This window comes from Alligator mississippiensis, chromosome 3 (assembly GCF_030867095.1).
Source record: "Alligator mississippiensis isolate rAllMis1 chromosome 3, rAllMis1, whole genome shotgun sequence".
NCBI classification, from domain to species: Eukaryota; Metazoa; Chordata; order Crocodylia; family Alligatoridae; genus Alligator; species Alligator mississippiensis.
In genome coordinates this window covers 193,009,390-193,024,665 of record NC_081826.1, presented here as the reverse complement: position 1 = coordinate 193,024,665, position 15,276 = coordinate 193,009,390, and the positions used below count along the sequence as shown (strand labels likewise).

The following is a 15,276-nucleotide window of genomic DNA, read 5'->3' as shown; positions in this document are numbered from 1 at the left end:
GCAGATAGTGACATTATCTTAAGTCTGACCGTCTATCTTTGTCCCTCAGGTGTTTTTATTTTTACTTACAAATTTAGTTTTAAAGCCACTTGGAAAGGTAATTTATCATCCCTATTTTAGAAGATATAAAACAGGGAGAAGAAAGGTAAGACAGAGTTAAATGATGTAGTTAAACTTAAATAGTCTTTTTTTACTGTGGTTGTTTCACTGGGAATAACCTGTAGTACTCATTGTCTACTTGTTAAAAGAACCAGAAGCAGGGAGGAGTGGGCTTGAAAATATGCTGGGAAGTTAAAGTATTCTGTTATTTATGTGTCAGATGCCATCAGCCATAATACTGTGACCCAGATGACAAACAGCATAAACAAAAGCCTTTTACTTAATTATAATTCTGTGAATATGAATGTTACCATCATAACATTTAAACACCCCTCTGAGATCTTAGAACTACAAATTTAATTTGATTCCAAAAGGTGATTACTTGGCCTTGGTGAGGCCACAGCTGGAGTACTGCATCCAGTTTTGGGTCCCCCACTTCAGGAGGGATGTGGAAAAGCTTGAGAGAGTCCAGAAGAGAGCCACTCGGATGATCTGAGGCCTGGAGGGCAGGCCGTACGAGGAGAGGCTGAGGGACTTGGGACTCTTCAGTCTGGAAAAGAGAAGGCTCAGGGGGAACTTGGTAGCAGCCTATAATTATATAAGAGGGGTACATCAGGACCTGGGAGAACAGCTGTTCACCAGAGCTCCCCAAGGGATAACAAGGTCTAACTGCCAAACTCCAGGAAGGTGGATTTAGACTAGACATAAGAAATAAGTTCTTCACGGTGCAAGTGTCCAGGGTCTGGAACAGACTACCCCCAGAGGTGGTGCAAGTACCTACTCTGGACTCTTTCAAAAAAATCTCGTTATTTTCCTGCTGGGATCACTTGATCCCAGCTGACTTCCCGCCTATGGTGGCGGGGCTGGATTCAATGATCTCACGAGGTCCCCTCCAGCCCCTAATGTCTATGAAATCTATGAAAGAGCAAATATTTAAACAGCATACGAACTGCAATTCATATTAGGACTTAATGTGAGATTTAAACAGTTGTATAAACTACAACAGCAAAAACTATAATAACTGCACATCAATCAGTCAGTCAATCTTTTATTATAAGACCCTGCAGTGTTAATGATCATCTCTGTAATGTCATGTCAACTGTTTTCCTGCTTCTCTGTCACTGTGGCTATAAATACTTCTTTAAGGATATCCTTATCCAAGTGCCTGCCTGTAAAGAGAATAAAATTAGTTAACATTATTTCCCAGCATACTGCAAAAAATAGCTTTGTGTATATACATGTTACATACCAAAAAGGGTAAACTAGTTTTATTATAATATATGCCTAGTTTTTACTCCTGATTTCCAAGCAGGCAACAACAAAGTTGCATAAATGAGAGAAATGAAAATGAAGAGCTAGACTCGTGTTCATCAGCCAAATATATGGAGTCAAACTATAGCTTGTATTTTAAAGAACTCTCAAAAACCCAAGTGTCCAGCTTCAATATTAAAAAAGATACTGAAATTAAAAAAAAATTAAAACAGTGCTTATGACTGCATAAACCTAAAAGACTGTCCAATCTTTTTCTTGAGGGAGACTCATCAAATCTCTGGTTACAGTCAGTCCCACAATAATGCTTTTAAATTGTGTTTAAAAACTGCATTGTATCCAACTCCACAGACAAACAAATGGGCACATACTTCAGGCATCATTTTTATTTAAATTTACTGTTTCACCCATTAAATAATTATAGAGGGTATGTCCACACAGCAAAATGAAGAATAGTGCTATGTGCCTTAATCTGTGTAGCACAGATGACAACAGTGAAGATGCATTAGCATGGGCCAGTAGAGTCCAGGAACCACAACTATGTATTCTGGGTTGCCAGAATAAGCTAATATTTGTGCCATCACATCTCTCTTTGCTGCTACTGATACCTGACCTGGCAAGAATAAAGCTAGCACAGGTGTCTTAGCACGTGCTAGAGACTTATTTGTTTTGTTATTTTAACAATACGGTTTTGCCTGTTCCGAGAAATAACTGACCAAAATCAACTATGACACGTGCAGTTTTCTCTTACCTATTAGAACCAATCTGTTTGTTCTCTCTTCATTCTCTTTCCAGCCAACTGCAGTCTCTTCTAGATCATACAGTTCATGGACACCTTGGACAATCACTTGGTGAGATGCATCTTTAATAGACACCAATCCCTGATTAGAAAGGCAATTGCTGTTAGTAGCATCGTAGTAGGACCTAGGAGCTCCAGCATAAATCAGAGCCATGCTGTATACGCACTGTTCAAATGCTAACTAAAATTAAAAAAATCAAAATGAGACAACACAACACCAATGGATTTAACAAATAAGGGGGACAAATGAATAAGGGCATCCTGACTGTGCTACATTTTAAGGTAACTAGTACAGAATCTGAATTCTGAATCATTGGATAATGGGTGTGTTGGAGAAGGGAGATTTTGTTTACTATTTGTCTATTTTTCATTTCTCTTCCACTTTTTTCATCTTTTAAAAGTCCTAAAGCATGTCTGTGTGGGCATGTGTGCATGAAAGCATCCACTGCCTATCCCAAAAAAAAATTACAACACAAGCAGCTCTTTAGCTATGAATAATTGTATTTGAGTTACAGAAACCTTCAGCACTTTTACTATTCTCAAACAGTATGTGTAGCAACAGCAGAGTCAACATCATTATTAAAGAGGGGGCAACAAAAGGAAAAATGAAAAACAAAACTTTGTCACTCCATGGAAAAAAAAAAAAATCTGACTATATTTTAGGCAGGCACATTTTTGATCAACTCAGTCTGTATTTCCTTAGAGGGAAAAAGTTTGTGCACGTGAGAAAGTTTTGTTTTGTAAGTTTTAAAGAAATCTTTTGCATGGTAAACTACATAGATTTAGTTAAAATTCAGATAAAACTTACAATCTATTCACAGTCGTTAAAAAACGGTGATCCACGCTGGTTATATCTCTGGATTGCCTCAGCTGAGTCAAGGGTAACAACCATATTAGTTAAGAAAATGTAAAAGCCATACCTTGAGTCTCATGACTTCCATGGGGTATCCAGTTTTGTCTTTCACATTCTTTTCCCACAAAAGATTCTACAAACAAAAAAAGATTTTAGGGAGAGAAACCACATGCATACAATCATTTCGTTAAAGTATGTAGTAGCTATTTCTAAAGTAACAATTGCACAGAACTCACCTGCATAAATATATTTAGGTTTTCTTCAGTTATGTTTCCTACTGCTTCAAATGTAACTGTAACAATACTCTACAAATAAAAAAGGTTCATATATTAATGCTCACTTATACAAATTAAAATGGAATAAACATTTCAATACATTATATACAAAGGGGCAATACACAACTGCCATTATACAGTAAAAGAAAAACAAAATAAAAAAATGTGCACTGTATGTTTTGCTTTAAGTTAGTATGTTACTACAGTCATTTTAGTTCTGTTGTTAATGTTAGCCTAAAAGGATAATTAACACCTGTGGGTATTTTTATGCCATCAAATTTCATACTGTAGAATTCAATGCAGTAAGTGATACTTGTTCCTTACATAGACTTAACAAACTATCATAACATCACAGGTTAAAATTACATGGTTACATCTTTCAAATGTTTAATAATGAATAAGTCCCTTGACTACTGCTTTGTATCATCATAGTGCTTCTTTTCACTAGCAGTTACAGCAGACTGATACTTTTGTGTCAAAAATGGGGCTGTTTACCTTATCATTGCTGCACACGTTTTACAACACAAATACAGTAAATAAAAAAACTTTTATAAATAGATCTTCAAGAGTGGAACTTTTAACAAAAATACCCAAACCATGTTTTATGCAAAATGAAGCACCAGCCTGAGTCTTAGATCTGGTCACTAATAAAAAGAAAAAATATTCTGCTCCAGAGTTGTTGAAAAGAACAATTTATTTCAAAATTATTCATTAAGAACAGGCAAGGTTTTTTGGGTAGATGTGATAGCTTTTATAGACCAACTAAATAGGGGGGAAAAGTTCTTTGCAAGCTTTTGGCACAAACTCCCTTCGTCAGGCATAGGGAGTCTCTGCTGGTCTATGTTAAGAACAATGTTTCATTTGAAGTCCAACAAACAAAATTTACTCTCTCTCAGGGGGCTATTTTAAGAGACTCCCACTCTTTGCACTATATTAATAGCCTTTAAGTGGTAAGAGACTATGTATAAAATGTAAAAGAAAAATAAAATGCAACTAAAGTAGCAAGTCTAAATGTTTATTCAACAACGAATTAACTCAGCAAAACAAAAAGGTACTAACATTTTGTTCGCCAGTAGTTAAAAGGGGGAGGGGGGTGAGAGGGGGGCATTAAGCCCAATATGCTTCACAGGCACAGTAACTGCTTTTATTGACCCTTCAAATGAAGGCAATAAGCAGCTATTAGCCTCCACAAGACCTTGTAGCCAATTGTGAAAAAATCCCCTGCTCTCATTTACACGTCATCTGTCTCAATAGCCCTCTTAAAAGAGTGTTAAACAACCAAGGAGAACAACAAATGAACTCATACAGTTTCCTACTGAGAAAAAGGATGCTGGTTAAGCAGCCCCACATTACAGAAACAATAATCATTTCCTTAATAATGCAGAGTTGCAACCTCCCCTATAAACTTCAGGAAGCGCTGCATTTTATCTTTTCCCACTGTGCACTCAAAGTTGCTATGCTATTGTACTTTATTATGAACATGAATGTAAATGAAGAAAAATCTCTCATTTTTATATAGGTACTGACTACAAAATATAAATTGTTGCTAAGCATAAGCTTAAGGGTAACTTAAGTTTAAGTATTCATTATAGAAAGGGAATATTCACCTCAGAGAGTCAATTAAGAAAGAAACATACTGAGGTCATACTGAGATTTGCAGTTAAGAGTTAAAATTCCTGTTTTTCACTGTAATAATTGCAATTCATTTCCAAGTTTAACACACATTAAGTCCTAAGAAAATTACCCAATTTTCTTTAATACTGTATACATCAAAATGAGCCTTTCCAGAATTGCTTTTTTAAAACTGGGTCCCACTAGTCACCTTTCTGCACATCCCTCTTTAAACAACTACCATCCCAGCACTGCAAACATGTTACTATTTGATAGGTGCAAGAACATTTAGCAAGTTTTGTACTGAAACAGAAAATGGGGACTCCTTTAATTCCCCTTATCATCACAATGCAGTAACAAGTGAGGGAACAGTTACCGGTACATCCATCAGGCAGCTTCCTCAGCACAGCTGCTTCTTTGACAGAACCCCTAGCTTCTAAAACTCCCGAGTAAATGCAGAAGTTCACTAGTAAAGTCCTGATCTGCCTGACCTCCTTGGAAAACACAGACCTCTGTGGTTCTTCCTTCCTTTTTCATGTCCTTGTGACAAGGTATTTAGCAGAATTCACAGACAAGCCATAGGAAGTTAAGGCAGAAAAGCTAATTCTGAGTCAAAAACTGCTTGTTGGTTATTTTACTAACAAATCACACCATCCTCCAACCAATGCAATATACCAAATAACTGGGAAGATAGCAATTCCACAGTAAAAAAACAAGATATTAAGGTTACATTGTTTTAGATGAGAGTCACAGAATAAGTATGCAACAAGATGGATCATTACAGGAAGAAAAAGGGTAACAATTAAATACAGTCAAGATGATAACAAATATTTTGAAGATAAGCGGAAAGAGCAGAGATCAGGGTGAGCAGAGAGAAAGCGTGCTATTTACAAGAATAATTTTAGCCCGAGTTCCAGAAGAATAGTTTCAGCTGTCTTTTGTCAGGCAAACCTCTTGCTCTCTGCCCTGACCACCTAAAAAACTTCAGGAATTCTTTTCTCCCTTTTTGGTTTCTGTTTCTGCTAATTTGCCTCATTTTAACATTCCCACCTTGGCACAGTGCTGTTGCATTTAAGTTTTGCAACCCTTCAAGGAAATGTATGCATCAAAGACTTTCATGGCATTATATAATCATGAAAACTGGTGTATGTTATAACTTTCCTTAAGAAGCTTTCCCTCACCTCTCCCAACATATACAGTCTGATCCTAGACTATATATAATGGGTTCCACTGAAGAACTGTCCATGACCAAGAATTAGACCCATTAATCTCATTGAGAGTTAATGAAATTCTGGTACTTGTAAAGTCTTTTAGCAGGTATTTACTTAATACAATTCAATAATTATAGTATTGTCACCCTTGACACCAACTGTATTTAGAATCTTCAAATGAAAAGTAAACTACATATGAAGGAAGTATTTTTCTTTTTAAGCAACAAAAGTGAGAGGGGTCTCAAAAAAAGTAACATATGCTAGGGCAACAAGGGTTTTAATTGTTCCAGATAGAAACCAAAATGCCAATCATGTTATCCTTAAAAAAACCCCTATATTTTAAACAGAAAAATTACGTGGGCAAACGGCATCTTCAGCAGAAGAGAAATATAAATGAACATTAAAACAGCCAAAAAAATCCCATTTAAAAACTTTGCAGGAATTTAGAATACATTTTAGAACACATATCCTCCGAAAGAGAGAAAATGTATGTACGACATTAGAAGTTAATGTCAGTATCCTTAACCCTGTTAGGAAAAACATTTTGAACCTTATTAAAGCAGTGGATACCAGAATAAATATTTTTGAAAAAAATATCCTTAGTTCACAAAAATATTTTGTTTCTTGGGACTCAAGTAAATATACATTTTGTAATCCACTGTATATTTTTTAACCCTAGTTACTCATACTGGTGGGATACCATAAAGTTCATCGTTTGGTATGTTTCAACTGAAGCAACACTTTTTTCCCTTCCTCATTAAGTGAGGTAAACAGTACACTGGAAGCAAGAACCCACAAAATACAAGTCATATTTACATGGAATCATAGTGGTTTCTTCTTTGAACATGCTAAAAATACACTGTGTAAACTGTACATGGATGCAAACCTCAAAAAACAGAATTAACAATTTACCAGCATTAAACTGGCACAGAATCAAAAAACTTTCAAACAAAAACAGCAAGTAATGTACTGCGTTTCTCCCTGCAATCTTGTATGGATAAACAACACTTTACGAACACCTGTATTCCTCTTATTGGTAGAATGGATAAGATATAGGAAAGCGCAGAAGGGAAGCATAGTAAATACGGGGAAAGAAATACTACTTATAAAAGGTACTGCAGTACACAGATTTTTGACATTTAATATCCAACACTGTTTACTAGAAAACAAAGTGATGATTTGGGGGTTATACAGAAAACTAGATTAGAAAAAAGGAATTAAGGGGTGCTAGAGATGGTCATTTCAAACAGGAAAATGGTTAGAAATGAACATAGAAAAAATAATGTCACCTCTGTTCATAGTACAGGAGAGTTAGGTAAGAATAATGGTAAAATCTACAAGCAAGTTTCCAGATAATACTGAAGTTGAAGATACAGCAATTTTTCCTCCCTCTTTCTCTATCTTTTGTATTTAAGTGACTTTATTCCTTTCTATGCAATATCCCTGCTCTCTGCAAGTACATTCCTAACATCTGACAATGCAGGCTGTAGCCTACAAAAGCTCTCTGAACAAGTTAGGCAGAAGGTAGGGCAAGTTGGCACCTTAAAAGATCAACTTTAGGCAGAGAGAGGTAGTTAGTTAGCTCTGTTAGATTAGAGCACTGGACCCTCACAATCTGGTAGAATCTTTCTACAATGAAACCCATCCATCCATATAACATGTATATTCAAAATGATTCCTTATATGATTTAAGTGGGATTGTTTAGTTAATTCCAATCATACAGTAGCATGATGAATATGCAATGTCTAACATGCAACAAGAACTCCAATTCATTTTATTATCAGAAGTTTTGGAGCAGCACTTCTAATAGTTACCTTATCTAGGTGTGAATGTGTTGTCTGTACATGCTTCAGCTTTCTCTGTAAACTGAAAACAAGTAAAATTAAACCTTGTATTTTATTAGAGCACCACATACAAATTCTGAGATTCTTTGTGTATTTAAGAAATGCGTAAAAATTAACAAAGGATATAGCTAGCATAGCACTGAATGAAAATCAAAACGGACCAGAAAAGCAGAATATACATATTTAGAAGTGCTAAATACTGACATCATTTTAGAACAACATTTAAGATTATATAACTACATAACTTTTCTTTACATTGGAATAATTTTATTTTGATCTGGTTGATGTCTTATGATGGAATACTAGTGTCTTTACAATGTAATTAATAAACAACATTCCACAATCAATTATTTAGAAATAATCACCTGGGTGTATCAGAGAGCTACAGTATACAATTGTTGTTTTTAGTAAAAGACAGAAAAACAATATTTACAGATGAAAACTGGGTTCAGTGAAGAAACATCTGTGTTCAACATGCTTGGGAATGCATTCCCCTTTGTTTAGAATTATTGGTAAAAAAGGCATTGAACTGAACAAACTAGAGAAACAAAATGTGCCTCTTAACCCAGAAGAAAAGATTGTAGCTCTGCTGTCAGATCATACCAATCAAAAAACATTTAAATTTGTTTTAAAAAAATCTGAGCACATCCCTCCCCTCCACTTCACTGTTAACTACATCACAAAAATGTGTGGACTTTATGATTCAATTCTCAACCTTAGCCAACCAACCTTGGCCATGGACAGGTGTTCAGTTCTGCCAATAAGAATTTTAGGAAGTCTTGGGGTATAAACAGATGTCACATTTAGAGCAGAACAGCCATGCCAGGATGCATCCGGAACAGATGATCCACTTCACTGGCATCTACAGATGTTGCTGGGGCCATTGTCCCACATGGTTGAGCACCTGCCACTCCTGGTGCTTCAGAAGCTCAGTCCTACAGTACAACAGCCAAGAGTGCTGTACCCATGCCCTCCTGCCATAAGTGAACAGACACCGGCTGTGAAAAGGTGGCACAAACTAAGACTAGGAATTATCACGCTCACAAATTTAGGCACTTGCAGTGTGAAAAGGGTTTTGTGCCACCATAAATACTTATGGCAGTACAAAGGCAATGTCTGTTTGCAATGTAACTAGTAAAGAAACAGCCCTGGGAGCAGGAGCATACGTACATTCCAGTCCTCTGACTGAAGAGCTACACAGGCGAGTTCTTCCACCAAGGGGCACGAGCAGGCTGCTCCCTGGGTTACTCTCAACCTTTAGGGGAGCTCATCAGTTGACAGTCTGCCCTCTCACCTGCCTGAGAAGGGAACAGACTGTCAATTGAAAACCAATCCCATTTCATCTTGAGGCATATGGGGAGCCTTGCTGCTGCAACAGAGATACCTGCTGCCCCCTGTATTCCTCCAAGTGGACCTGGAGGAGTGACAGGAGAATGCACTTTCCTATGGTGGCAACTCTCCAGAAGACTTGAGAGGGTTGCAGCTGTGGCACACCTGTCTGAGACTCCCTGAACCCCTCCAGGCCACCTGAAGACATTCTTCCCAGTGGCAACTTTCCTGGGACTCAAGAGGGTTCCCACCATAAGGAATCCACTCCCCATACTGCTGAACAGCTTACTGGTGGAGGCAGGGAGGAGAGGTGATATTCTTCCCTCCACAGGAACCCAAATCCTCCCCCTCCTGCTGAGCAGGGACAACAGGGGGCTGTGGGTTATTGGGTGTCCTTCACACCTGAAAGAAGCAGACAGCCATTCAAGATCAGGAGGAGACATCTTCCTCATAAGCAACTGATTTAATTTCCTGTAGAAAAGTAAGTTCTCTTCCACAAGAAAATCCTTGAACAGCTGTAAAGCTCTTTTTCTGTGCTGGGAGAAAATATTTTTGCAGGGAGAAAAAGCCTAAGTCTGTTTGCAGCCCTGGACTGACAGGGAGTTTAAGCAGCTGAGCAGTTTGATGGGATTAGTAACATACTTAAGAAAGAGGACAGTACAAACTAATTAATGTTAAACAATTTTGTGCTTAGTCTTACTTTGATACATTCATATGCAATTTTAGGTAGTGTGCACATATACAAATACTCCAAATGTGTACCTGTTTTCATCATCTATACATACAAAAAATTTATAATACACAGCATCAGACACAGGAGATGGTTTTCGTCAGAGCATGTTGAATTAATATGACAACAGCCAAGTGAAAAATCAGGGAGAACAGGGAAGAGGTAACAGCAGCAGTCTAGGTGAAACAGCTATCATACAGTCTAGCAAGTTGTAGCAGCAGTAATGAAAATAAAAGGATAACTTCTAGAGATACCAGAATGGCAATTTAGAACTGGGATCACTGGCTGATGCTCTTATAAACAATGATTAGGCAAGGTATCCAACAGCCTTTATGACCAAAATATTTTCTCTATCAAATGCATTCGTTATATATTTTGACTTTCTTTTATTAAAGGAGAAATATTGATTATATTTGTACTGATCTATATTTTCGGACTGGTTGGTTTGATCAGAAGAGGGTTGATGAAAATAGTAAACATTTTCCTTAAGCTTAAGACCTTGACACTTGTAGCACAGAATAAAACTACAGGGAAGCTGAAAACTTCAAAACAAAACATCAGCAAGGGTTTAGGAAGAACAGTGGGGGGTGACTTGCTAAGAACGGGTTTAAAAGAAAGAATGGGAAAGTTTGCTTGTAGGCAAACTATTGGATGGAATGAATTACTCCCTACAGGGTTCTTGGCAGAAAGGGTGTTAAATGTAATCCTTTACAGCTGGATAATAATTGATTCTTTTTTACACCTATGCACAAAATAAATCTAATGTTGAAGGAAGAAGAAAGTATCAATATTTTTAATTCTACTTATCTGGTCAGTGTTATACATTTTATAGCTATGACCTCATTTTTATTACCCGAAGTTAAGAGAAAGGACCTTTAGAATATTGTAGTGACATTTGCTACTGCCACTATTTAAAACAAAAATTATTCATAAATTAATCAAAACATATACCAGTTAGATGTGTGCCCCAATGACAAAAATACACAGACAGTTGACATTTTTTAGTTCTAATACAAATGCACATTTCTTAGTGTCCTTGTTACAAATTATAATAAAAGGCTTGACGCGTGTTCATTTTTATACTCTAAAAGTGCAGTAAATCAACTCAAGTGAACCATTCTGTAGAAAAGGGAAATTAAAATCACCTGAATAGCATCACTGAAAGCAACCAGCAAAAAAAACATCAAAATAATCCTTCCTCCATAAATACATTTCTGAAGTTACTAAACAGTACAGGAGCAAATTTGTTTCTTGTGAGAAAGACCTATGGTATCTTCTAACAAGTATAATGTCCCAGCTTCCCTTTCAACTCTGTTAGTGCAACTTACCCCCAACATGTGACACTCCTCCCACTTCAGACCCGGTCCATCCTTAAAGACAGATTATACCAAGTTGTATAAGGTCCAACTTTAGTTCTTTGCTGGATTATCCTACCCGCAACATTTGAATCTAAGTTTATGGCGTCAGCCTTCAAGAATGTTCACAACAATGTCAGTAAAGTATTTAGAAATATGAGACTACCTACGTAGGAAATAAGGCTAATATAACAATGTCTTTAACAGTCTTTCACTTACGCTCCAGCTTACTCAAAAATCCATTTTTCCATGTTAATATAGCAAATGTAAAAGTAAAGCCCTGAACAGGACCAGGTTAAAACAGTAAAATATTTTTATGCATCTCACACTTCAATTTATCATGTGTCTGCAGGACCCCAATGGGTATTAGTAAGGTGGAGAAGCCCTGGGGACTGTCTTAAAGGAGAAGTACCCTGAGAGAAGCCTGGAGAGGCAGGTCTAAGTTAGAGGAGTGAAGGGAGCCTGGATGACTAAGTTTGGGGGCAAAGAAGCCCAGAGGATGGAGCTAAACAGAAGAGCACCAAAGAAGGTACTCCGGCCTCTAGAGGCAACCTCTCTAGTATATCATTGCTAACAACAAAGTCATGGCAGGCAAGAGACAGGAGATGAGGGAGGCTAGCGTGTGCAGAAGGAGAGTCTGACTATCAGGGGGCATCAGACACTGAGGAAGAACCCCTGAGGCTGCTACACTGCACAAATTATTTTTTCAAGAATATTAGAACAAAGAAAAAAAAAGGAAAAACCTTTCAAAACATTAGAAACTAAGGCAATCCAGAGCTAGTTACACTTCCCAGAGCAGATTCCAATACTACCTCAACCCTGCTGCCGTACAAATATCAGTTAAACATACCTTAAATTAACATACAGAGTACCTAAAACATGCATCAGAAGAATTGCTTCTAATTTCATACATATCCATGCAATTACTACTTAAACAATCAATAAAATAAAGCTATAAAATTATACCGTACCTTATTCCAGATAAGCTGTCAAAAGCATGTAGATCTAAGACATCAGAGAGATCAACTCTGAACGAAAGAAGACACATGAAGGTTATTTTTATTTAAATATTTTATTTGTAAATAATTCAGAGCTGAGTCACAACACCAGGCTGTGGTGCTTGACAGACACAATGTTACTCTGAATGCCTTCTCCATAAGAACAGGTATTCAATAAAGCTATCTTTTAAAGCATACTATTGCTATAACACAACCGTATTTAACCATTACATTTCTAAATAATACTTTCCTTTAGAAAAAATAGCATGTTCTATTATAAATTAAAAACTGCTTCATCATACACAGACACACACACACACACACACACACACACACACAGAAGGGAGCTGAATCATCTTTTCAACTATGAGGCTCCAAACACACTCCATTTAAGATGTGATTAACAGGTTAATTGCACCTAGAATGATAGTCCCGCCACACATGCCACTCACTTTAAGGGATGATAATGCATTAAATGCGCCAAAGTTTGTGGCTCATTTGTATTTCACCATAAACTGACCATTTGAAGGACCTGTTAGCTGGACATTGGGCTGTGGAAGCCCAATGCCAGGCTACCCATACACTGGGACCTGTCAACACCCCATATGGCTGGGACCCGTCAGCTGGGCAGTTCAATTGACAAGTCCTAGTGTACAAGAAGCCCAGCACTGGGCTCCAGTCCAAATGACCAGCATTCTATGTACAGGCAGCTATAAAACCTCGTACTGGGCAGCATATATGGTTTTATAGTTCCCAATGCACAAGGAGCCTGGCTGCCATGGCCCAATGCCAGGCTCCCCACGGCAGTCAGCTGATTGACTTAATCTTGCTGCTTCAAATGGAGACCAGGCTCCCCCTGCACCAGCAAGTAAGGTGTGATTGGGATCTAATCCCCAATTGTAAAAATCGGGCATCCTGACATGTACATATAACATGGCAGGACACACAATTGTTGGGATCAAGGATTAGAGCCCATCACATCTTAAAGTGAACATCTTTCAGGGGCCTAAGGATAGTGAAGAACTAAAACAAGTTTCACTGGGGGGTGGGGGTGGAATACTTGTAACTGGAGGCTTATAAACTGGGGTGGACAAAATGCGGCCTGTGGGCCAGATGCGGCCCGCCAGGCCATTCTGTCTGGCCCACAGGGCCCCTGAGAAATTTAGAAAATTAATATTTATTTTCCCCTGGCTGCCTGTCATGCGGCCCTTGATGGCTTGCCAAAACTCAGTAAGCAGCCCTTCACTTGAAATAATTGCCCACCCCTGCTTTAAAACAAGGTAGAATATTCATTGTCTAGCTATATTTGATCTCATCTGAAAATAGAAGGATAGTTTCTTGAGGTTTGTTCCAGTTATAGATTTCTAGGTGTATGATTTCTCAATTTAACATTAACCTTATTTTTTGTATATGGATTATCAAGTTCAGTTAAAGCAGAAACACACCACAGAGCTAAAAAATCAAAACTCCTCTCATGCAGAACAGTGGCATTCAACCTTTTGGCCCCCTGAGCCAGATGAGTGGTGCAGGGCCTGTCTATGGGCCAGATCAAGCCCATTCCCTTCCACCCCGCTGTGTGCTGGGATTGGGCTCCAAGGGCCTAGTGCCACCCCCTCCCAACCCTCTACACCAGGTTTGGGCCATGGGGCCTGGTGCTGCCTATGCCCAGCCCTGCATGCTGGATTCAGGCACTAACTCCAGTGTGCAGGGCCCAGTGTTTTCCATGGGTCTGGAGACTTGGCAACAGGGTAAAGGTGCCACTAACACTGGTTACCCACTGCCACATTTCTGGACCTGTGGGCAATTTTGCAACCTGGATACATGGGAACACAGGCTGAATCTGGCCTGCGAGCTGGAGATTGAGCACCCTGATGCAGAGCCATACAGAATAGCAGATAGCTGTAGTAAGTTGTCCATGTTCATGTACTCCACTCAGTATAATGAAAACAAGACACATTTTATCAGTAGGTTTCACAGCTCTTTCTTCACAGCTGAAGAATTCTGAAATTCAAGATTGTTGGGCTCTATTCTAGGTTCAAGAGAAGTGTAGTCTAATGATCAGAATTCTTTTTGCTCTCCTCTCCATGCCATCATCTTTCACAGAAAACTCAACCTGGCCTTAGGCAAGTCCCTTAACCCTTGAGCCCATTTTCTAGACTCTCAGATTCTCAGGTATCCAAGCACTATGGCAACCCCTACAGGAAGCTAGAATAGCAATTGCAGGTAAATTCTTGTAGAGGGGACCCAGGCCAAATGGCTGCACTGGAATGGTCTTGCTCTCTCGCTCTTAAATCTCACCTGACATTACTTGATGTAGTTGAAAAGAGATCTAAGTAGGTAGTACCGGCTTAGAGAGAATATGCCAAGGTTATCGTAGGTTGATGTCAAAGTCTTCTGTGTGGCTCCTCCTCCCCTACACCCTACCCCTTTCCACTCAGGGTTCCCATTGATGCTGGGTACACACTTTTGGCCAGCCTGAGTGACTGTCTTCCAGCTCAGGCACAGGTGGAAGCAGCTGGGTTGTCTGAAGTTGGTGCATTTGGCTGTGATTGCTGAAGTTTGCCGCAAGTTCTGGAATCACCTGGACTTGGTATTTAGTTTATTTGCTTCTTTACATGGGCCAACTCAAATGACCATGCCCTAGGCCCTTCTCTGGCCCTATGGGTGCTTCAGTCACCTCTCATCAGGCAATCTCAGTCTGGCAAGGGTGGCCCTATACTTGCTAAATCTGTACAGGCTTGCCTGTCCCAGGCAAACCCCTGGAATAATATGGGACCAGAGTCATCACAAACCCTGGCCTAGCCTCTAGAGATACCTGGCTTCTCCCAGCAGCATAGTCCTCTGGCATCAGTCTGGAGAGCTCAGATGTGCACAGTCCCGGGTTCCTAGTCCCCTGCCTCTG

General features: G+C 38.8%; 1 protein-coding gene across 1 annotated transcript in view; it reads right to left on the bottom strand.

Annotated features, from left to right (window-relative positions):
- Positions 1 to 1,131: 1,131 nt before the first annotated feature.
- Positions 1,132 to 15,276, bottom strand: part of ZNG1A (Zn regulated GTPase metalloprotein activator 1A) — a 47,292-nt gene continuing 33,147 nt past the window's right edge. The window contains exons 10-15 of the mRNA XM_006261238.4: positions 12,348 to 12,404; positions 7,933 to 7,984; positions 3,257 to 3,325; positions 3,088 to 3,153; positions 2,120 to 2,249; positions 1,132 to 1,268 (exon numbers count right to left, since the gene is read on the bottom strand). Coding sequence (XP_006261300.1) covers positions 1,195 to 1,268; positions 2,120 to 2,249; positions 3,088 to 3,153; positions 3,257 to 3,325; positions 7,933 to 7,984; positions 12,348 to 12,404 — 448 coding nt within the window. The 3' untranslated portion in view covers positions 1,132 to 1,194. The remainder of the gene's footprint in view (positions 1,269 to 2,119; positions 2,250 to 3,087; positions 3,154 to 3,256; positions 3,326 to 7,932; positions 7,985 to 12,347; positions 12,405 to 15,276) is intronic.